General features: G+C 46.8%; 1 protein-coding gene across 5 annotated transcripts in view; it reads left to right on the forward strand.

Moving 5' to 3' along the window:
- The window catches only part of MTUS1 (microtubule associated scaffold protein 1), a 972,936-nt gene that overhangs the window by 562,803 nt on the left and 388,681 nt on the right, over nt 1-21,452 (forward strand). The window contains exon 1 of one of the 5 annotated variants that reach the window (XM_078678117.1): nt 21,212-21,347. The exons of the other annotated variants lie outside the window; for them this stretch is intronic. Coding sequence (XP_078534243.1) covers nt 21,227-21,347 — 121 coding nt within the window. The 5' untranslated portion in view covers nt 21,212-21,226. Of the gene's footprint in view, nt 1-21,211; nt 21,348-21,452 lie in introns of those variants that run through there. 5 annotated transcript variants of the gene reach the window in all.

The raw sequence follows: 21,452 nt of genomic DNA on the forward strand, positions 1-21,452 counted from the left end.
TCCGTCAACTCACCCGCAAAGAAGTACAACACCCCCACAAGTGCTGAGTCTTTCTTCATTGGGCGTAATCCAGCACTCTGCTTTGAGGGAAATCGCAGTCTGGAGGGGGAGGATAGAGGAGCATGTTCTTCAGAACTTGTGAACCTGAGGAATGTAGACTGCGGCACCTTCAAGTCAATAAGCAAACAAGTGAAGACAGTTCTGCTGATGGTCTTGTTTTTGGGATTAGGTGATTAAAGTTTGAATTAAATTAACTGTGCAAAACAAAGAAAGAGAGACACACAGGAATAAAAGTGAATAAGGACGAAAAAGAAAGTTCTTGATTCATTGTCTCATTTTCAGGGCTCGGTGTCAGGGAATAAGAAGAAGATTTCGTCATCATACTCTGCGAATTCAGGCAGGATGAGGTCAGTGCCACCGAACAGAGAACAAATCCCCTCATCTATGTTGCCGTCCTCCTCGTCTTCATGCGGCGTGCTTTCTCGTACTTTGTAATCTGGTGGTATGAGGTGCAGATTCATCTTGATCATTGTCAGCCGCTCCACATTTTTGGGCGAGAGGCGGCTCCGTTTGGGAGTTACAATGCCACCAGCAGCACTGAAAACACGTTCAGAAGACACACTTGCGAGTGGGCAAGACAAAAAGTTTATAGCCAGGTTGTAGAGCTGTGGCCACAATTGTTTTTTGCCATGCCAATACTGCAATGGCTCATCATTAAGAAAGACCTCTGTTGAGTCATTCATATAGTCCTGCACCATCGACTCAAGGTCATCAACGGTTCCTCCACTTTGCTTACTTTTTGCTGTGCCTTTGACATTTTTTCGAGAACCATACCCAAGCAAACTTAGCCAATCCTCCTCAGCAGCCACTGTTAGTGTTGTGTGTGATGCAGATGATCCAGTTGCCGGTGTCTTTAACGGTTGAGAGGTCACTTGTGCCCCAGCCACAGGTGCAGAAGTGGATTCTTGTGACTGGGGATGGCCTGCTGATGCTGATGTACTGTCTTCTCCTTCAATAACCTGCCGTTCTTTTTCAAACCTCTTGGCTGACCAGGCTAACCAATGTTTGTACTTTTGAACATCTGCATCAGCAAAAGGAAAGAATGCTTCGCCTGCCAGCGCCTTTTTGTAGCGTGGATCCAGAATAGTAGCACAAATGTAATGCTGATCTGACTTGATCTTTTGAAGACGTTCATCACCAAGTAGGCGCTCTAATAATTTCTCAGACAAAATAAAATGGTCTTTTTTTTGTACATCTTTTTCAAACTCGGAAGACACCGCCATCAGTTGGTGCTCCAGCATGCACAACAATGGGATAGCTTTTCCCAAATTACAGTCCTCCTGGCTGACTGCACGCGTGAAGAACTCAAAAGGACGAAGCATGTCTGTCAGGCTTTTAACTATGTCCCATTGCGCCGCACCCATCCGCAGGTCCTCCTTCTGAGTTGTACCCTCTGTTAAGAAATAGTGATCGAGTACCGTATACTGCTCATACAGACGCTCAAGCATGTAGAAGGTTGAGTTCCAACGTGTTGCCACCTCCTGGATGAGTGCTTTCACTGGTATTCGACTTTGAAGTAGCAGCCTCCTCAGATGCTTCCGGGCCTTAAAAGAATGGCTGAAATGGTTGCACATTTTGCGGCAGGTGGCCATTACCGCGAACGCTGCACTGTCTCTATCACTCAAGAATTTTTGAACTACCAGGTTGATACAGTGCGCCAAACACGGCACTCTGAAATAGCCACCCAGCGACATGGCCTTAACTACATTGGCGCCATTATCCGTGGAAACATAACCAATCTTGCGTTTTTTTGGGGATAGCATTTTCAAGACCTTTTTGTCAAACTCTTCCAAAATGTTTTCTGCTGTGTGACTTTTCTCCAAGCCAAACATGGCTAGTGTTGCATGTTTCCGAGCAGCTTTGAAAACTTTGTCCGGGTCAACACCTGCGTTTAGCTTTGCTTTAACACCTGAAAAAGAGACCCAGTGTGCAGTGATGCACATGTAATCAGCGCCTGCGCCACTGGTCCACATGTCTGTTGTCAGATGTATTGTGTGAACAGCACTCTTCTGCAAAGCTGCCCCAATTGCCTCCAGCACATCTTCATGTAGTGCTGGAACCGCAACTCTGGCAAAATAGAACCGGCTAGGAACCTTCCATTTAGGGCAGAGCGTTGCCACTAATTCTAGAAAACCTACCGCTTCTACAAAAGAAAAAGGGAGAAGGTCCACAGCTAGCATTTTAGCCAGCTTAGTGTTATACAGACGCGTCAGTGGGTGGTTGCGTTCATATGGCACGTCTGAAGTAAGCATTGTTCTAATGTTGCCCTGGACCAAGCATTTACGGGCTGATAATGACTTCGTTGACCCAATTTTGCTCGCGTGTGAACTTTTGTGCGTTGGTGTCTCACTCGCTCCAACACTCTTAGTGTGCCTCACATTGGGTGTGCTGCTGACAGGGGTACTGGGTGTAAGGGAAGTGTTTGACACGTCTTCTTCCTCCTCGTCATCATCAGATGCAACATCAACGTTTCCTTGAATTCGGCCTTTCTTGATCGCATCTAGGTGCGCAAACCATTGGACAGTGTGCTGTCTCCTAAGATGACCTCTCTGGCCTCCGGTACCATAGTTGGTACCTGGCTTACCACGACTAACTGCAAGCTTACAAAGGGTACAAATGGCAAACTTTGGATTTTTTTGACAAACAGTAAAGAAGTCCCAAACTGGGGACTTGAAGTGTCTGTGGGACCTGGAGGAGGCGGCGATACTGGTGGTGGTGGTCATGAAGCTAATGCCAGATGAAGTGGAGGATCTGGATTGCCCAACTTTTGTACGTTGTGCACTTTCACCGCCACTAATTAAGGTCGAGGTGGATGGAGGTCTCTTCTTGCCAGAAAGAAATATGGAAGCGGGACGAGTTGGTGTACTACTTAACTCCAATGATTGTGGTGTTTCCACTGCCTCCTCATCGACAACATCATCATCATCACGCTCAGCAGCTCTTCGGGCTAGGGTCAAAATGTCTGTTTGCTGCATGCCCACTGGGGCTGCAGTGACCTTTATGATGACTGGGTCGTCGTTGGCAGAGTCTTCATCAGCAGCAGTATCCGCCACTTCTTGTTGAGCCTCATCACACTCCATAACTCTGAGACTTTGGACGAGCTTCCTTTTACGCTTAACTACCTTTGTCGGATCATGGTGTGCCTCACTGTCAGACGGCAGTGGTGCTGGTTCCCAAGTTTGATCCGTATCATCAGAAGGAGGTGTGCTTGAAGAAGATGTAGACACCACCCTTGATCTCTTCCTTGCTAGGGGTGTGGAAGACAATGAAGGATCATCAGGAGGAGTGGCTTCCTCAAATGATACCTCGCCTTGATTGTCGATTTCCTGATGTGCCCCTACTTCGGGAGGAACAACTATTGTGGGCACTTGTTGTGACCCTCCATGCACCTCTGCTTGCGCATCTCCTTGCGCTGCCTCTCCTTCCACATGTACTTGGGCTTGTACTTGCACATGTGATTGTTGTTGCGGCTGTGGTTGTTCAACACTCGTCAGATGAGCTACAACAACCTGTGTTGATTGAGGGACATTGCTGCTGCTTTCTTGCGATGAGCCAACATCACTGGTCGATGGTGATTCAAGAACTATACTGGCTGCCTCTGCAGCACTCAAGGGCTTGGACATAAGTTGGCGTGGTGGTGGTGGTGGTGGTGGCACTGAGCCCAATGGAGCGGGTGTGCTGCTGCCAGCTTGGTCCCCAGCAGATCCCGCTGCTGCTGCAGGCATACTTTTTTTTTTACTCCCAAAAAAAGGGGCGGGCGGCACACCAGTCTCCTTGGTAACTTGCTTCTTCTGCTCCTTACTGGCACCTTTCTTGCTAGAGGAGCTACGGGTTACTTTTTTTGGGGCCATCTTCTTCAGAGCAGGTCAGAACAGCAGGCAGCAGTTGCACGAGTTGCAGAGTTGTCTGTGTCCAGACGTGACGTCGCGTGACGTTATGCTGCACACACACACCGCTGCAGGACTTCTTCCTGGCACTGGTGGTTCTCTTGAGTCTTGTGCACCTAAAAGCAATGGAAGACAGAGGAACATCAGTTCAGTTATACACCCCAAAAAATCGACAAAACACAGAAAAATGAGCACAATCCCATGCCATCCATGATGTTTACATTGAAGACACCCCACAGAAAGACTAGGGACATGCAAGTATGCAACACTCACTACCCCTGGGCATAATGGATGAAAAGTAGGCAAAATAAGTGCAGGCCTCAGACACTGCCTCTCTTCAAAATGGCCCCTTACACCCCAAGCACATGTTGCCTGTACCAGCCAGCAGCACTCAAGATGGCCATCACCACCACCCACATGGCCAGTCCACATCAACAGTACACCCCAAAAAACACAGAAAAACAGCCAAAAATCACCACAAACCAATGCCATCCAGGATGTTTACATTAAAGAGAGTGAGACCACACTACAGGCACACTCAGTCCATGCACCACTACTACCCCTTGGCAAAAGGCCCCACCAGCAGCCCCAAAAAAAACGACAAAAAACAATAAAATCAGCACAATCCCAGCCCATCCATGGCCTCAATGGTGTTTAAATTCAAAAGACACCCCTCAGAAACACTAGGCCCATGCAACACTCACTACCCCTGGGCATAATGGATGAAAAGTAGGCAAAATAAGTGCAGGCCTCAGACACTGCCTCTCCTCAAAATGGCCCCTTACACCCCAAGCACATGTTGCCTGTACCAGCCAGCAGCACTCAAGATGGCCACCACCACCACCCACATGGCCAGTCCACATCAACAGTACACCCCAAAAAACACAGAAAAACAGCCAAAAATCACCACAAACCAATGCCATCCAGGATGTTTACATTAAAGAGAGTGAGACCACACCACAGGCACACTCAGTCCATGCACCACCACCCATGGGCAAAAGGCCACACCAGCAGCCCCCAAAAAACGACAAAAAACAATAAAATAAGCACAATCCCAGCCCATCCATGGCCTCAATGATGTTTAAATTCAAGAAGACACCCCACAGAAAGACTAGGCCCATGCAACACTCACCACCCCTGGGCAAAGGGCCACACCAGCAGGCCCAAAAAAACGACAAAAATCAGCACAATCCCAGCCCATCCATGGCCTCAATGGTGTTTAAATTCAACAAAACAGTTGTATCATGCACCCCTAACCAACCCTGGTCCTACTGGATACTGTGGCTACCCACAATATAATTTATTTAATGTTCTGAAAAAGTTCCAAAATTGTACTTGCAGCAACTGTAATGCCCCAAACAAACTTACTTGTGAAAGTTGATTTCTAATCCAAAAGTGATCCAAAGACAGTCAAAAAGGCCTCAAATCCAAATATCCAGCAGCACCCACAAAAAGTAATCCTTCCAGCTCCAGATCCAAATGAAAGTGACCAGGAGATGGACAAAGCACTGGGAGGAGCCTGCTGGACAGGAACAGGAAGTTGGAGACTGTGGGGCACTTCCTTCCTCCCCCCGCCCCCAAAAATGGACTCCTTGCAAAAAAAAAGGCCATGCAAATGTCAACCTGAGGAGTGCTTCTGATAAAAATCATAATTTTCTGAAGGTTTATCCTGTTTGCTGGTGATTTTCTTGTGCAGAATTGCAAAATCTCTATTTCGCGAGTGCGAGATTGTTCCTTTCCGCCGCAACTACGTGTTCGCAATTGCGAACTCTCGCGAGGTGTGCTGTGCAAGGTGGCAAGCCGCGATTACGTATTCACGGGCGCCAAACTCCCGCGGGATCACGCAGCAAGATCCAAAATGGCGCGGCACTCGCAAAGAAAAACAACTCGGCAAACGCTAAATGACGGAAAGTGAACGCCGCGCGCCGCAACCAAGCAAAAAATCCGCCGCGAGCGGATTCACGGATTTTCGACAAATTCGCGAGAGTTCGCGGATTGCGAATTTGCCGAAAATCCGAAAAATCCGCGATCGGAGCGGATTTTACGCCCATGCTTAGTTGTAGGCTTATCGCTGTGTTTATGTCACTGACAAGATAACCCCACCTTCGTGGCCTCAATAAAAAGAATTGCACATAAAGGAAGCATGCCTAATCACAGCAAAATCCAAAATCGTCTCACTCCATGGGATAGTTTCATTTGATATAAGGTTGTATTTTGTTCATTACGATTGAATCCGTTATATTTTTTATATTTTGAAGTCCACCCCGCCCCCTTTTTTTTTTTATTCACACTTCTCTATCCAGGAAGAAACTTGATGCCTGCGCGGCTTGTTTTATGTGGACATCTTTGGAGTTCTGTAACCTAAATATACTTGAACTTCATACAGGTACGTACTCTAAAAATATAAATAAATAAAATCCCAGAGACGTGCATCTCCTATTTGGCAAACAATCCGTGCTAGAATATAGGTTGTGCAGACGAAATAACACTGAACCACCAGTTGATATGCCAGCATTATTCCTTAAGTGACATATACTCACTCACAAGCGCTAGAATAGTTTCCACTCGGAGTGCTTACAGGACAGGTGATCACCCCACGAGAATATTTTTCTCATTTTGTAGTTGTTTTTTAATAGTTAAGTGCCAGTTAATTGTGCATTACACAAGTGTATTTACTTGTTTACCTGCGGAAATACAGGCCTGTGACTTAGTTCTTCTTAGTGAGTAGAAGTATAGGCGTCTGATAAATAATTACATTGCAAATTATTTAATTGCTCAAACCAGACATTTCACTTAAAAATAATAGGATTCCATCAGTGTTTGAAATTCACCATTTTGCACTGAATTTACAGTTTATGGGAACATGACCCAAATCATTTGTACAGTTGTTCAAAACATGTACTGTTTCTTTGACCAGGCAACATGACCAAATGCACTGTTAAAATCAGCCATTTGTTTTTTGTACATCCTGGTCTTTTCAATTTTGTGAAAGATACTGGTCTTGCATTCTGCAGCCTAATGTCCTAAATGCACACACTCAGGTGTACCTTAACATAAGATGAGGGTCTGAAAGGCAAATAGTGCTGGATGCTTGACTGACCTCTCAGAGTAAATAAAATACTGCAGCTGCAGTCTCTGAAAAGCCAGTTGGCTGAGTGCAAAGTTGGTGACGTGTCAGCTGGGCCATTGTCAGGGCAATAGGATTGGCGCAGTCCGATTCAGGGGTGCTCATTGATAAGCTATTAGGGTTGGAGTGGTGCTAATCAGCCCGGTGCACCTCTGAAGCACATTGGAGATGGCACACAAAGCCATATTTCAGACCTGGATCCAAAAGGCCATTATGGTAAGTTACAGTGATAGAAGTTTGAGGAAGAGTCAGCCACACGTTATTCACACCTTTGACGTACCAGGAGGCTGATGAAATGGCAGTCGCATATCCGATGTGCCTCTTACAGGCCATAGAGCTGGGGATGAATCGTCGCATTATGTCCAGCTTTGTAAGGCAAATAAGGCTGTTGGTAATCCCTCACATGTCTTGCACACTACCCTTTCTCTTAAACCCTGCTCCTTATTTTAAACGTTCTTGCACCAAACCATCCCGGCCTTGGATTTTACACTCATCTCTTGCATGCGGTGTTCACCCTGCACCTCAGTACCCTTCACCCCCACCTGCTTTCATTGTGAGTCATTTTGACTTATGTATAAAGAAAGGAGTTTCACCAAGATTCACTGATGTACAACATGAGTATACTGTGAGCACCAAGAGATCCTGTCCTTATACAAACAAGCATTGGAAAAGCAGGTAGGTCTCACTTATGGGCCCTATAGACTTTACCAATACATTTTTTCCATGCTCTACATCATTCCCAAATGCTATGCAACATGGCTAAATATGAATAAAATGCCCATAATGTAGTTTTGTAGGTTTTATTTCTCTTCTTATTTGCCAATCCCATACACCAAACAAAGTGAGCAGTGTAAGGACATAGAAATGTGCTCATGTTCCCAGGAAGGGAGAAACACAACAGGAAGGAAAGTTCACACATGCTTAACAAATGAGAAGCAAGCACATGTGAGTGACCATGAAGCCAACCAATGCTAAGGCATGGGCGGGCTCTAAGCTCACTGTAAGCTCCTAGTACTTCTCACAACAGACAGCACATGCGCAGCCTAGTAGGCGAGACGGAAAAAGAAAAAAAGTAGCACCTGAAAAATGATCAGTCGAAGGAGACAACGAATGAGTCCATGCTCCTTGAGAGAGACAAACGCAGGAAGAGGAAGGAAAACTCACAAGCTAAACAAATAAGAAGCAAGCAAATGAGTAACAATGAAGCCGGCCAGTATTGAGCAATGACCCACTCTTAGAAACTGACCAACATATAGGTACTAAATTACACATTATAATAAAATACGAAATACAACAATTCCAATGGGTGATATTGGGTGTAATATCAGGATGAATCACTTTAACTTTACTGCCTCCATTGATTTCCTCCCCAGCAACGTTGTGCAGGTCCTTTAGTCCTTGGCGAAGCAGATCCAGATATCCTCGGCATCTCTGGGTGTCCAATGCAGAGGGAGAAATACAGGTGACAGCCAGTACAGTGGTGCACAGAGGGGGTGGGGATGGAATAGAGTCACAACCGGGAGATAGCTGGAAAACACATGCTTTCTCACTGAGTCCTTAACCCCTTCCGCGCTCATGACGAGCTGAGCTCGTCATGAGTTGTGCCGCTCGCACGCTCATGACGAGCTCAGCTCGTCATGTAACGCGGCTTTTTAAAAAAAAACAGTGCGCAGCGGGAAAACCGCTAGCGTGCATGCGATTAAACAAAAAGCAGCGCCTGAAAAATGAGCAAAGCAAGGACACAACAAATTTGTCCATGAGCACAAGAAAAGAAAGATCACACAAGCTAACGAATAATAAGCAAGCAAATGAGTGACAGTGAGGCCAACCATTGGGCGAGCTTTATGCACACTGTAAGCTAACATGTCGTGTAATGTGTTGGCTAGTAGGGGAGACCAAAAAGTAGTAAATTTACATGGCAGGGACAGCAGTCCATTTTCTTACTTTTTCAGACTAGATACAACCAGTGCAATGGAAGTTTAGGAGTCCCGGTGGGTGTGAAAAGTTAATTGGCTGTTGTTGCTCGTGCACTCCCACTTGTTTATAGTTGAAGCTTGCTTGCATTTCATGATCTACGTTGGCATGCTCTTAATACTTTATATCAACAAATGTTCTTTCTACATACACTTGTACATGACTACTTAACTACAGATAAAACACAATTTTGAATTAACAGAACCTATGTAACAATATTCCATATTTTAAATATACGTATGCTTATATTTTATGTCCTGCTACTTGCATATGTATAGCTGGCAGGCTGCTGTTAATGTGGCCTGGTAGTGCTTTTGGCAGTGTTCGGCATTATGGGGTTTTCATGGTAGACCGGAGTACGTGTAGTGGTGTCATAGGTTTTGTGTTTTTTTGCACGTTCTGGGTGGCAGTGACCTGTTGTGGGTGGTTGTTTTGTTGACATGTTTTTCTGCTTGGTGGTTTATTTTTATGTATGCTGTATTTCCTCCATTTTTCATTACAAAACAACAATAACATTTATTAAAAACACATGCTGTGCTTCTCTGTCAACAGGCATCGCTTCGCGTATGCTCCCTCCTTTTTTTTAATGCTTTGTTATGCATGTCTCCACGTACGAATGAAAATATTGGCCCATTGACTTTGTTAGTGCTCATTTTAAGTTTAGGAAGTCCTCTTTAGCATGGCCCCTCTATGCGATGTATGGTCATTACGCTTTACACAAAATTATGGCTTTGTCCCATTATTCATCATCTGATGCATAATTTGCAGATTTTAAAACAAAAATATTTTTCTAGCTCAAACGGATCAACATTTATAAAAATGCGGTGACACGTGTTGCTGAGCAGTGGTAGGTCCTTTGCAAAGGTTGACTAGTTATCTTTCTGTACCTTATTGCAGTATTTGGGAGTTAAACTGGTACTAATGATGTGAAAACTCTGCGCATACAGTATTAACCTGTGTAAAAACGACAAAGTAGGCAAGTAGTGCTATCACAAAACTTGCAACATTACGCTGCATAATTTGCCTTTTCTTGCTGCATAATTTAATCCGCCCTGCTGCGTAATTCCAGTGGCCTTGTTGACTGAACGCGTTTGATGCGAGTGTTAACTGTGACTTTCGCCAACTTGCTGTCTTCTGCCTGGAAATATTTCTTCCTTTCAGAGTGCCCCTGTATTGTTATTAGAAGGCAGAAGCTTTTAAACAGTGACGCATGACACACCAGGTCCTTAAAGGCCTACAAGAGATGCAGGAAGTACAATTTTAGATTTTGTTAAGTAAACACCGTCTCAGGAAGTGGATCTAAGTTTCCATAGCATTTACTGTCAACTTTACACCAGGGTTTTCTCATTCTGCTCCAACCACCTCCACCAGATACAATGACCGTGAACAGGCTTGCATTTTGAAAGGAAGACGAGTGTACACAAAATCTAAACCATGGTCTGCCCAGCTAGCGAGATTAAGAAGCGCTGTGCTCCACAAGAGGAAGGGACTTCTGCTGGTTTTCAGTTTTCAAAAGCAAATTACCGGTCCTGCCAATGGGGGTGAAAGGTTAGAGAGTAAACATTTTTTTTTTTTTTTAAATCTATAACATTTTTCGCATCAGGTCCTGTCAGCCTTACCCAAAACAGGAGCATTGTGGTCCTTTTATGGCACATGTCAGTGTCTCTCCCCGTGTGATGGGTGGTCTCCCACTCTACTTCTGTATCCCGCCCAGATGTGGCCCTCAAAAGACGAACCCGTTCCTTAAAGAAATAATCTTTGCCTTTTTGTGGTCACTTTGTTTTCCTTTGCATGCGATGCACTCCCTAAATATGTACATTATTCCTGAGTGCCCCAGGAGAGTAGAGGAGTGCTGAACTATCTATTCTACGGGCTCTCTATTCCTCCTCTTTGTTCCTCTCTTCTTTCCTCACTGCTCCCCCTCTTTCCTCACTGCTCCCCCTCTTTCCTCACTGCTCCCCCTCTTTCCTCAGTGCTCCCCCTCTTTCCTCAGTGCTCCCCTCTTTCCTCAGTGCTCCCGTCTTTCCTCACTGTTCGACCTCTTTCCTCACTGTTCGACCTCTTTCCTCACTGTTCGACCTCTTTCCTCACTGTTCGACCTCTTTCCTCACTGTTCGACCTCTTTCCTCACTGTTCGACCTCTTTCCTCACTGTTCGACCTCTTTCCTCACTGTTCGACCTCTTAACTCACTGTTCGACCTCTTAACTCACTGTTCCCCCTCACTCCTCACTGTTGCTCCCCTCACTCCTCACTGTTGCTCCCCTCTCCCCTCTCTCCTCACTGTTGCTCCCTCCCCCCCTTTACATTGCTGCCACCCCTCTTTCCTCACTGTTGCTCCCCTCCTCACATTGCTGCCATCCCTGAGAGCACTGGGCCTAATAGCCCACGGGGTTGTCAAGGCGTCTCGGGGGTGTTCCACACCTTCAAGCGACCCCCCCCCCATCGCCCGGGCACTGCCCCCACCCTCTAGGCTGCCCTCATATCCACGAGAGGACGGCCTTTCCTCGTGTAAATGTGGTCATCAGCAAGATTGGGAAGAGTTTGTGGCCTTACGGCCAGAGGTGCCGATTTTGGAGCTGGGGAACCAGGTTCCAGCCCCGCCGTTAGCTCAGCTACCTGTGATTCTGGGCAAATCACTTCATCTCTCCATGCCTACCCAACAAATTATTGTGTCCATATGTAACGTAACTGGTGCTCATGTAAAGTGCTCCAATACCTTAGGGTCAACGCGTTTAGGAACCCTAATGAGGATGCTGCGGCCCCTTCGTGCTTCCACTAGCTGGTAAGCCTGCTCACTGCTTCCAACGGTAGCTCACTGCTTCCAACGGTATCTCGGTGCTTTCCGAAAATGCAGCCACTCTGGAGCTCACTAGGTCGTGCCTCCACCAATCACCTTTTTTTTTGTACCCCCTTCTGCATTTGTAGATGTTTAACCCATATAGGTTTACTCATTCTAGATTCAGTGGCGGCTGGTGCATGGGGGTGAAAGGGGCGTTGCCCCACTAGACTCGGGACGAGTCTTGCAGTCAAATAAAAAAGAAAATGATTCTGGCTGTTTTGTTGTTTATCTTGGAGAGTCGGGACAAGGTCACAGCTGGTAAAAGACAACTCCTGCACATGTGCTGGCCGGGGCGAGGACTATTGCTCGCCCTCGAAGCACATGCGACAGGAGTGGTGTCATCCTGAAGGGAGTGGCAAGATTAAGCGCAAAATGAATGGTTTCTTCTGGGGCGCCTATGCTGCATCCCAGGCCATCTCCAGCAGCGCACCACTGAAATCAATGGCTAGGGGCAGGGCAGTGGGTGGCAACAACCCGAGCACTCCCTCGCCTTCACGCTAGTCCCAGACCTCCTGATTGGACAGCGGGAGGTGAGGGAGTGAGTTGCAGATTGCGGAAGAGCCCGCCGCAGCGCCCGAGACAGTGGGAAGGAGAGAGGCGGGCTGAGCGGGAGAGTGGGGGACAGTGACTTTGAAAAAATTGTGATGCAGGCGTGACCAACAATGCCTGTGTGTGTCGCTCCACTCCGTTCCCAGGCCCAGCAGCACAACAACATTTCCAGGGCCGGGCCACAGGATTCGTCCAAGATCAAGGCGGTGACCAAGCTCCATACCTGGGCCCCATGTGTGTGAGTAAGAGCAGCTAAAAGGTGTCCGAGGGTTAGCAAGACTTGCAATCATGCAACATTGCGGAGACACCTTTGTGGACACTGGTTCCAACTCCACCATTCACCCGAGGGTGAGGCCCCTGAGTGCGACCACAGGATGTCCGCTCCCAGTGGGGCAGGCCGGCCCTTGCTGCTCCTGGAGACCCCGTAAGCGCTAGCAACACCCCTGCCTGAGCCTCCTCTTGGTCATCTTATTAAGGCCCGCCACCTTCATGAGAGCACCTGGCCAACGTGAAAGTGCGACACTGGTACCTGGAGTGCCTTGAGGGGCTAGGCTCATGACGACGCAGAACTGGAGCGGGCAGGCAAAGGTAATCAGCAGTCATCAGCCAGGATAGCTTGACTCCAGTGGCGTGGAGAGCACGAGACTCACGTCTGAGCATACCTGTCACCCTATGTGGGAAGGGTATGCCCAGATGTGGGCCCCTTGCTCACTAAGCCACTGGAGTCAAGCTATCCTGGCTGAAGACGGCTGATAGCCAGAAACCGGTCCTGGTATGCTAGATTCCGGTCCAGGAAAGACGTGGCTTGGCAGTTTGGGCTGGACTGTTCCCATGAGGCACAGGGTCAAGACTGATTTGCATATGGCCATGTCTGAACTGGGGTGGCTTGGTGAGCAAAAAAACGATGGATTAAACCCAGATCTGTGACTGGGGGGTGAATGTTTTGCAATTGTGCAACATTCCGTCCATCATCTTGTGTGTTTTGCTTTCTATAAAGGGGCCTGTAATTCTTGTTCTTATCTTGTCACATTTGCTGTGCATTCAAATACAGAGGTCAAATGTCAGGCTCTGTCTTCTGACTGAGTCTTGGTGTTTACTTTTCTTTCTCTTGACTTCAAAGTGAGCGGATTTATGTGGCAATCTTGCTGGATATTGGGGGTAGGAAAGTGTTTTGTAGGAAAGGGTTTTTTGCACACAACATTTAAATGAACTGTAAGTATTTCAGAGTTATGAAAACAAATGATGCACATTTTTTGTTAATTCTGAAGTGTCAAACAAATACTTTAATATGATCAAACATATCAATACACTAGGTGATGTCATTTCCACATATCTGTGCTCTGAATAATTTTATTAGTAAAACTATGTCTGTGCAAATGTCATGGACATTTCAATTAAAAATGTTTGGCCTGTAATGGAAGTGTGATGCCAAACCATGCATACTCACTCCCCTGTACCCCACTGTGCTCTACACCACTCAACGCCACTGCGCTCTACTTTGTACCAGTCCACCTTACACCACTCCACATCACTGAACTCTACGCCTCCCTACTCTCCCCTTGCACCACTTTACTCCAATGCTCTGTACACCACTCCGTACCACTGCACTCTAAACCACTCCAGTCTACGTCGCTCTACTCTGTCCCACTCCACTGTACGCCCCTGCAATCTACGCCAATCCACCGTACACCACTCTAATCTACTCTGCGCCTCTGTAGTCTATGCCACTGCCCTCTCCACCACTTTTCGCCATTACGTTCTTCTCCACTCTTCTGTACGCCACTGCACTCTATCCTGCACCACGCCACTTCACTCTTAAGCAATCTACACGATGTCAATGCACTCTACTCTGCGCCAATGCACTCTACATTACTGCACTCAACGCCACTCTACTCTGCACTTTATGCCTTTGCACTCTGTGCCACTCCATCACTGCACTCTGCCACTGTACTGTACACCCCTCCACTCTTCACCACCGCACTCTACTCTGCCACTGCACTCTATGCCACTACAGTCGTCTCTGTGCCACTCTGCCACTGCGCACTACACCACAGCTCTCTCCACCACTCTTCTCTGTACTACTGCACTCTTTGCATTGCACTCTGTTCCCCCTACATCACTGCACTGTGCCACTGCACTCTGCATCACTCTACTCCATTACACTTTCTGCCAATTTACGGCACTCTACACCACTGCATTCTACAATGCACCATTGTGATCTACGCCACTGGATTCTATGGCGCTGCATTGTTCGCCACTAAATAATATGCCACAGCTCTCTACACCACTATACTCTGCAACTCTCTTCACCAGTATACTCTACTTCACCCTATGCCACTACATGCCATTATGTCACTGCACTCTGCTCGACTCTATGCCACTGCACTCTACGCCACTCTACGATACTGCATTCTATGCCAATGCAATCTACACCACTGTACTCTATGCCACTCTACTCTGCAGCACTCCATTCTACACCACTGTACTCTAAGGCACTATAATCTACACTGCACCACTACCCAACCATGCTAGGCCCCTCTACTCTGTGCCTCTGCGCCTCTGCACTCTAATCTTTGCTACTGTTTTCTGTGACACTGCACTGCATGCCGCTTACTTCTATGCTGTTGCACTCTACGCCCCTGTACTTCAACAATCTACAACAATACACTCTAATCTGTCACTCCACTGTAAGTGACTCCACTATATGCCACTCCAGTACAACCTTGTCACTCCACTCTACGACACTCCACGCCACTTTCCTCCATGCCACTAACTTTTAGCCATGCTGAACAGCAGCGATGCTGGTGTACAACATGGCTAAAACTCATTGCCAATAGCTCTTGCATAGGCGAGACCTATTGTCTTTGCCGATGCTTGATTGCATTGCTGTCAGTGGCGATGGAATGGCCTGAGACATGCTTGAAAGGGAAGGACAGTGAAGACCTCAGTCAGTCTGAGAATCGAGCATGGTTGATATAGTATAGAGGCACCAGGTAGCATAGGACTTTGAGTGGATGCTTCTAAAATACATAATGTGCTTGGTGACTAGGCTTCTTGTTGTAATTTGTTATTTTGTGCTTAAAGGGGCATTAAATTGCAATACTTGGCGCTGGCCCCAAAAAATGGACTTGAAGTCAATTACTCTCCGTCCTTGTCGTTTTTGACATGCTCAGTGAAGTGAAAGCATGCATAAATGTGGAGACTGGAATCTGCCCAAGCAAAAGAAACTGATTGGATGGTGCCGGCGGCGCTTACTTGCATTCGTGTTCCATGTCACTCTGCCCGGGACCGCTGGGGTCGTTTCTCTGGACGGATTCTGCTGTGTCGTGCTGTTAAGAAATTGAATATAGGTTTGAGGAAATCCACATCCGGGTGCCTAGATTTGACCTTATGATAAAGGAATGAGCCTGAGACCCTAGATGTGATGGAAAATATCCTTTAAATTAACAGTCTCATCATAGAGCAGAGCACACACATTTACTCGTACATACACCCACACCATCAATGGTGATGCGCGTCTCATTTTCAAGAAAGGTCCCGCCTCTTCTCTTCTCCCTCGCCTTCTCTGGCTCCTGTCTTGTCTGCCCTAAATGTGTCAGGCTCCTTGGTGAAATTCATCATGCTAATGAGATTAAATGACATTGTTTCTCAGGGTCGTTTACACTTGCTCTGATTTACTCTACCGTAAATGTTTTATTTCTGGTTCACTCCTTTTTATGTGTAGTTAGTTGTATTCTGCTATGCACCGTGACTTGTTTTTAATTCGCCTGCAGATTTTGTAAGTTTGATTGCTTTGCATGCAGGGCCAAAGATGCCTCTGAATTGGACCTCTTGAGCACGCTCGGTACTCCGTGCCAGGATAGTCTCTGCTCATTGTGAGATTATTATTAAACTGAAGGCGGAAACCCTCGGATTGCAGCAGGCTCCCTTGGCTGTGTGCGACTGTAATCTTTGGCAGCAGAACTGAAAACGGGTGCGTCCTTACACCGGATGTGACTCCTGCAAACGCTGCTTCTGATTGGACGGTAGCTTGCACTGGAGTTCCTTTGCCAGTGTAGAGGTGGTTTGAAATGTGGTAGGGCCCTTGTTCTTAATCTCGGGGCCATCACTCCAGATTCCAACAATAACCTCAGGTCTAAAGTGGTTACAGACCAACTTGTAAGTGCTTATTAACCCCTTCAGTGCTAATGACAAGGGTAACTCGTCATGGAGTTTCCATTGATTTCAATGGAAAGTCAATGGGAATCAACAAATAGGCTTAGCATCCAAGTGGTTAAAGAATACTGCTGTCAATTGGCTTTTTCTCAAGCTCGAGCTGTATGTAATTTAGCATCGTCTGATCATCCGGACTTCAAGTAGGACGCAGTGTATCTCCCTCGTTTCCATTTTGGCCCACAAACGATATTGTAACTCAAAACCACAAAACTAATTGACCACTCCCTATCTCTATGGCTGACTGTAGCCTTTGCTTTCCCCAAAAAGAAATTATTCTTTCAATGCAGAAATATCTAGCAATAACTCACAAACAATTCAATATAGAAGTTAAATATTGCTCAGAACATAGCCTTGGCCAAGGCACCATTGGGGAGAAAGTGGGCCAGCTCTGTGGTGGGCGAATTTGAGCATGTCTGATAATTTAAAAATGTCAAAGAAGGAAGGCTCAATCTGATTTTGAGGGGTCTCTTTAATAGCTAGACTCCATAGCAAGAAGAGAAGTATCGTTATTCGTCATTGTAGTATGCCGGTTGACTGGAAAGAGCTGTCCTAAATATGGCTATCTTAAACCACTTCGGGTGCTCCTCACCTGCCTGGTCTGAAAGTATCTGGTTCAGTTCAGTTCTTTAGACAAAGACTTGCTCTGCAAGCAGTTCTTTAAAGGGGCCATTGAGTATCACAGTGCACTTTCTTTCCTTAACTTTTATTCTGTGTCTGGTACCTACACCTTACTTCCCTGTTGATCTCATGGAGAGTGATATCAGCACAAGGGTCTTTTAGGCTTAAATAACTGAAGTATAGTGTCCGTACCTCACCTGGAGAACTTACTTGATAGAGTTCTGATCATGCCAGGTCGTGCTACTGTGAAGATCTGCAGTTTGTCCAAGGGCTTCCTCGTGGCACTAGTCCCGGTCATCTCTTCTTAGCCTGTGGCCCTATATGAGAACTGATAAGGCAGGTGGCAGACCCTGTAAATAAAAAATAAAAACACAAGCTGCTGATAGACCTGTTTCTACTCACAACCCGAAAAGACACTCACATGCAGTGCCGACTCACCTATAGCACACACTCTGCAATTGTACTTTAACACATCAACAACCTGACTTTTTTTCCACAGTGAATATAACTGCATCAGTCTTTTTTTGTCAATCCTTAATTTTTTAATTCCCTGATTCATTTTTATGAAGTCTTAGATTGCAGTGTTGCACTGGTTGCTTATGCATTTCAGTGTATCATCACCCAGTGGTTTGCTAACAACATTAATGCCAGAACTCTATCATGATTTCTAGCATCTTTAGGTTCTGGATGTGTTTGACCTCACTTCCTTGATTTAGTATTTCCTCAAACTATTTGCCTTCACACCTCCTGTTTGCTGAATTTCTTTTGGTGGCTTCAGGACTCAGTACACTTTACCACTGCTAACCAGTGCTAAAGTGCTTGTGCTCTCTCCTTCAAACATGGTTAAATTGGCCTACACCTAATTGGCACATGTAATACACTAATAGGGCCCTAGTAAATGATAGTACATGTACCTAGGGCATGTAAATTAAATGCTACCAGTGGGTCTGCAGGAGCTATTGTGCCACCCACTAAAGTGGCCTTTTAAAACATGTCTCAGGCCCGCCAATACTTCTTGTAGTTCATTTTTAAACTGGTATTTCGACCTAGCAAAAAAAAACTTTTGCCTTGCCTAAATCTTTTTTAATCTGTCACCCCTAAGATAGGTCCTAAAGGCTCATAGGGCAGGTTGCATTATATTTAAAACATAGTACATGTGACCCCCTGGTCCACATTTCCTGGCAGTTAAGATCTCTCAAAGGCATTTTTCACTGCTGTAAGGGCTGTCTCTCCCATTGACTAACACTGGGTTACCTTATTACATTTAATAAGGGTTAACTTTTGATTAGGGGTAGATGGAGATGTGGTGTTTACACTCAAATGAATTTGAATTAAAAATCCACTTTAATTGTATTGTCTAATTGTAGGTCACAATTCTGAAAATGCCACTATTGGGAAATTGGCATTTTCTTGCCCAAACCATTTGTGTCTTGCGTCTGTCTTGGGTCACATCACAGTGAATGGCTCTGTAGGGGGGTGTAGTCCTATCAGACAGTAACAGAAAGTGTGTGTAGGTGTGGGCAGGATGGGCCATACTTGCAGGGTGACTGGGAGGAGCTGCACACAACCCCACTGGCACTTAAAAAAAAAAAACTGCCTAACACACACACACACACACACACACACAAGCAGGCCTTCTGTGTCTTGTGCCACCCCAAACTTCCTGGAGCCTTGACAGGGTAAGGGATTACCTTTCCAGAACCCGATGTTGGGGTAGTATAGGAAATCCCTCCACTTAAAAGGCTCACATCAGTAATACTTGTTGGACCTCCAGAACCACTCATCAGTACCCTTCTGAAACTGTGGACATTACAAAAGAACTTCCCTACTGCTACCAGAGGACTGTCTAACTCTCTGAGAAGCAAGATTGCACCTGCTCTCCATCTCAGGCTAACCTGAGTGACTCCTGGGTCAGTTGGCTGAACTCCTGTCTTACCTACAGGGACACACCAAGCTCCAGAGACCTCCCTGCAACTACCCAGCTGACCTGCTGTAATCGACCTGGCTGGACTTGCAACTGGACCTGCCAAAGCCTCTGTTTGAGTGAGTTCCTGATCCCCAAAATAAGGCATTGGTTGGCATCAGTTGAGCTCCTTCTAAGAAGAAAAGTGAAATCCTGAGGTTTTCAATATCTGTATCTAGGTGAGAGTTCGTTGATGTGTAGGCAAAGCCTTTAGGAGACCGTGTTGACAGCCGTGAACTGCCACATCACAAGACTGACCCTCCACCTGCTATCTTTTGTTGAGAGGAAAAGACAGCCATACCTAACATACTGAATAGGTAGAAGCAATCTCTTGGGAGAGGTGTGTGGCTGACGTCCTCCGTGCATTACGTGCGCTCTGCTATGGTGAAGAGTCTCTGCTGTTGCACGAAATGTGGCACAATGCCACACACCCACTTGGCATGTTTTTCAATAAAAGTCATACTGACACGGGGGTGCAAATTAAGGGATTCCTCAGAAGAAAAACCAATGGCTGCATCCATGCGTCACGTATCTCATCTTAAGTTCTCACTTACAAACCGGCCTAATAAGCTACTTTCATACAGTTTGTCATTTTTGGAGTAAACATTACAGCTGCTAGAAAAAACTAGGTTTTATATGAACTTTATTACTGAAGACTTTGCTGTACGTGCAATATGTTGTCTGACCCCTCCCCATTTAAATCAAAAAGTGCCTTTTTGAAGAAAAAAAATTAAACCGAGGCATTTTCTACCAACAGCACGCCAACAAACCTATACCCAGACGAATACATGGAAGGCCGGACATTTGCCCTGCTTGCAACCCTTATCGGGAGCGCCTGCCAGGTGTTAACTGAATCTGGGAGCGCTTCTCTCTCGCACTGTAGTAGGCACAACAGGCCCGTTTCCAGCAGGCAGGGATTGCTGGTCGCTCTGAAGCCAGTAGCGCTTGAGACCTAGAGCAGGTATCCGGCAGGTGGGGAGCCGCCGGTGATAAGTGGCATTTGAGTGCTGCAGACCTTGTTTGAGAGCCCGCGTCTCCCTGCCGGTGTCACCTGAAACAGGCATACCTGTTGTTGTTGACTGTGGTAGGACGGATGCTTGGGGACCGCCTCTGCGGCCGGGCTAATGGCGGGAGCTCGTGTCACTTGTTTTTCTGCTGCTGGTCTCCCGACGCTGTCTCACTAGACTGATGCCGGTGTCTGGGATCATGGACCTCAAACACCTTGTTATATTAATACCTTTGGAAATAGCTTTATGTACGATATAATTATAACCAGAGGTGTGTGGAGTGGTGTCGTTGGCAGAAGCGGTTCTCCTGCCAGCACTGGTTTAGTCCTAAACCGTTAATATAAATTGATGCTTTAGAGACATTACAGGACAGGGTTTTCGTTTTATGGGTAAGAAAACCTGAGAGCAGGATGTGTGTCTACAGTAACGAACGTCTGGATGCTGTACAGTAAAGCATTTACTAAAATGAATTTAAAGATTAAAAAGCCAGGGGTTATAACGAACGTCTCCGGGCATCCTTGATCGTTTCCTGTAGAATTTAGAATTAAATACAAATAGATGGAGCGAGGCGAAGGGCGGTAATTCGTTATTCTCTTTCGGAGTGTAGGCAGGAGCCGTGTTTCAGAGGCTTCGGTTTCTGAGTGCGTTTGTGTTCTTGCGTCGCCATTGGAAGATATATTCAGCGCGGAATAACACGTCCCCTCCTCCCCCACGGACTCCCCTGTGAATCCCACACACACGGAGCGCGAGCTCAGCGTGATGCAGGCGGCGCCGCGGTGAATCACGGAGCGCGAGCCCCCATTCCCAGCCACAGCTTTGTTGCTGCAACATCTGGCGGGGCCAGGCTCGCGGACCTGCTTCCTGCGGCTCCTTTCTGCGTCCGTCCGCCCCCCCTCTCACCGGCCCTCCGAGAGCGGACACCATGCCTTGCCACGGGCTGCGGGGGCCGTCTTCTGCTTGAACCCCGTCCCCGGCGCTGCGGAGACATGTTATGGTCCCCTCATTTCTCCTTATCCAACATGCGCATCCGTCTGACCGCCAGCGGGCTGCTGCGCGGCCTCCGCTTCCCGGCCGGCTACAGGAAGAGCACGGTGGTGTTCCAGGCAGGTCGGTGCTTTTTATACCCCTCGGCGAGGCTTTTAATATCGCGGGAGACATCTTGTGCCGCTCTGTGCCCGGGCATGGATGTGAAAGGCGGGTCTGTCAGGAGGC

Source organism: Lissotriton helveticus, chromosome 2_2 (genome assembly GCF_964261635.1).
Source record: "Lissotriton helveticus chromosome 2_2, aLisHel1.1, whole genome shotgun sequence".
Taxonomy (NCBI): domain Eukaryota; kingdom Metazoa; phylum Chordata; class Amphibia; order Caudata; family Salamandridae; genus Lissotriton; species Lissotriton helveticus.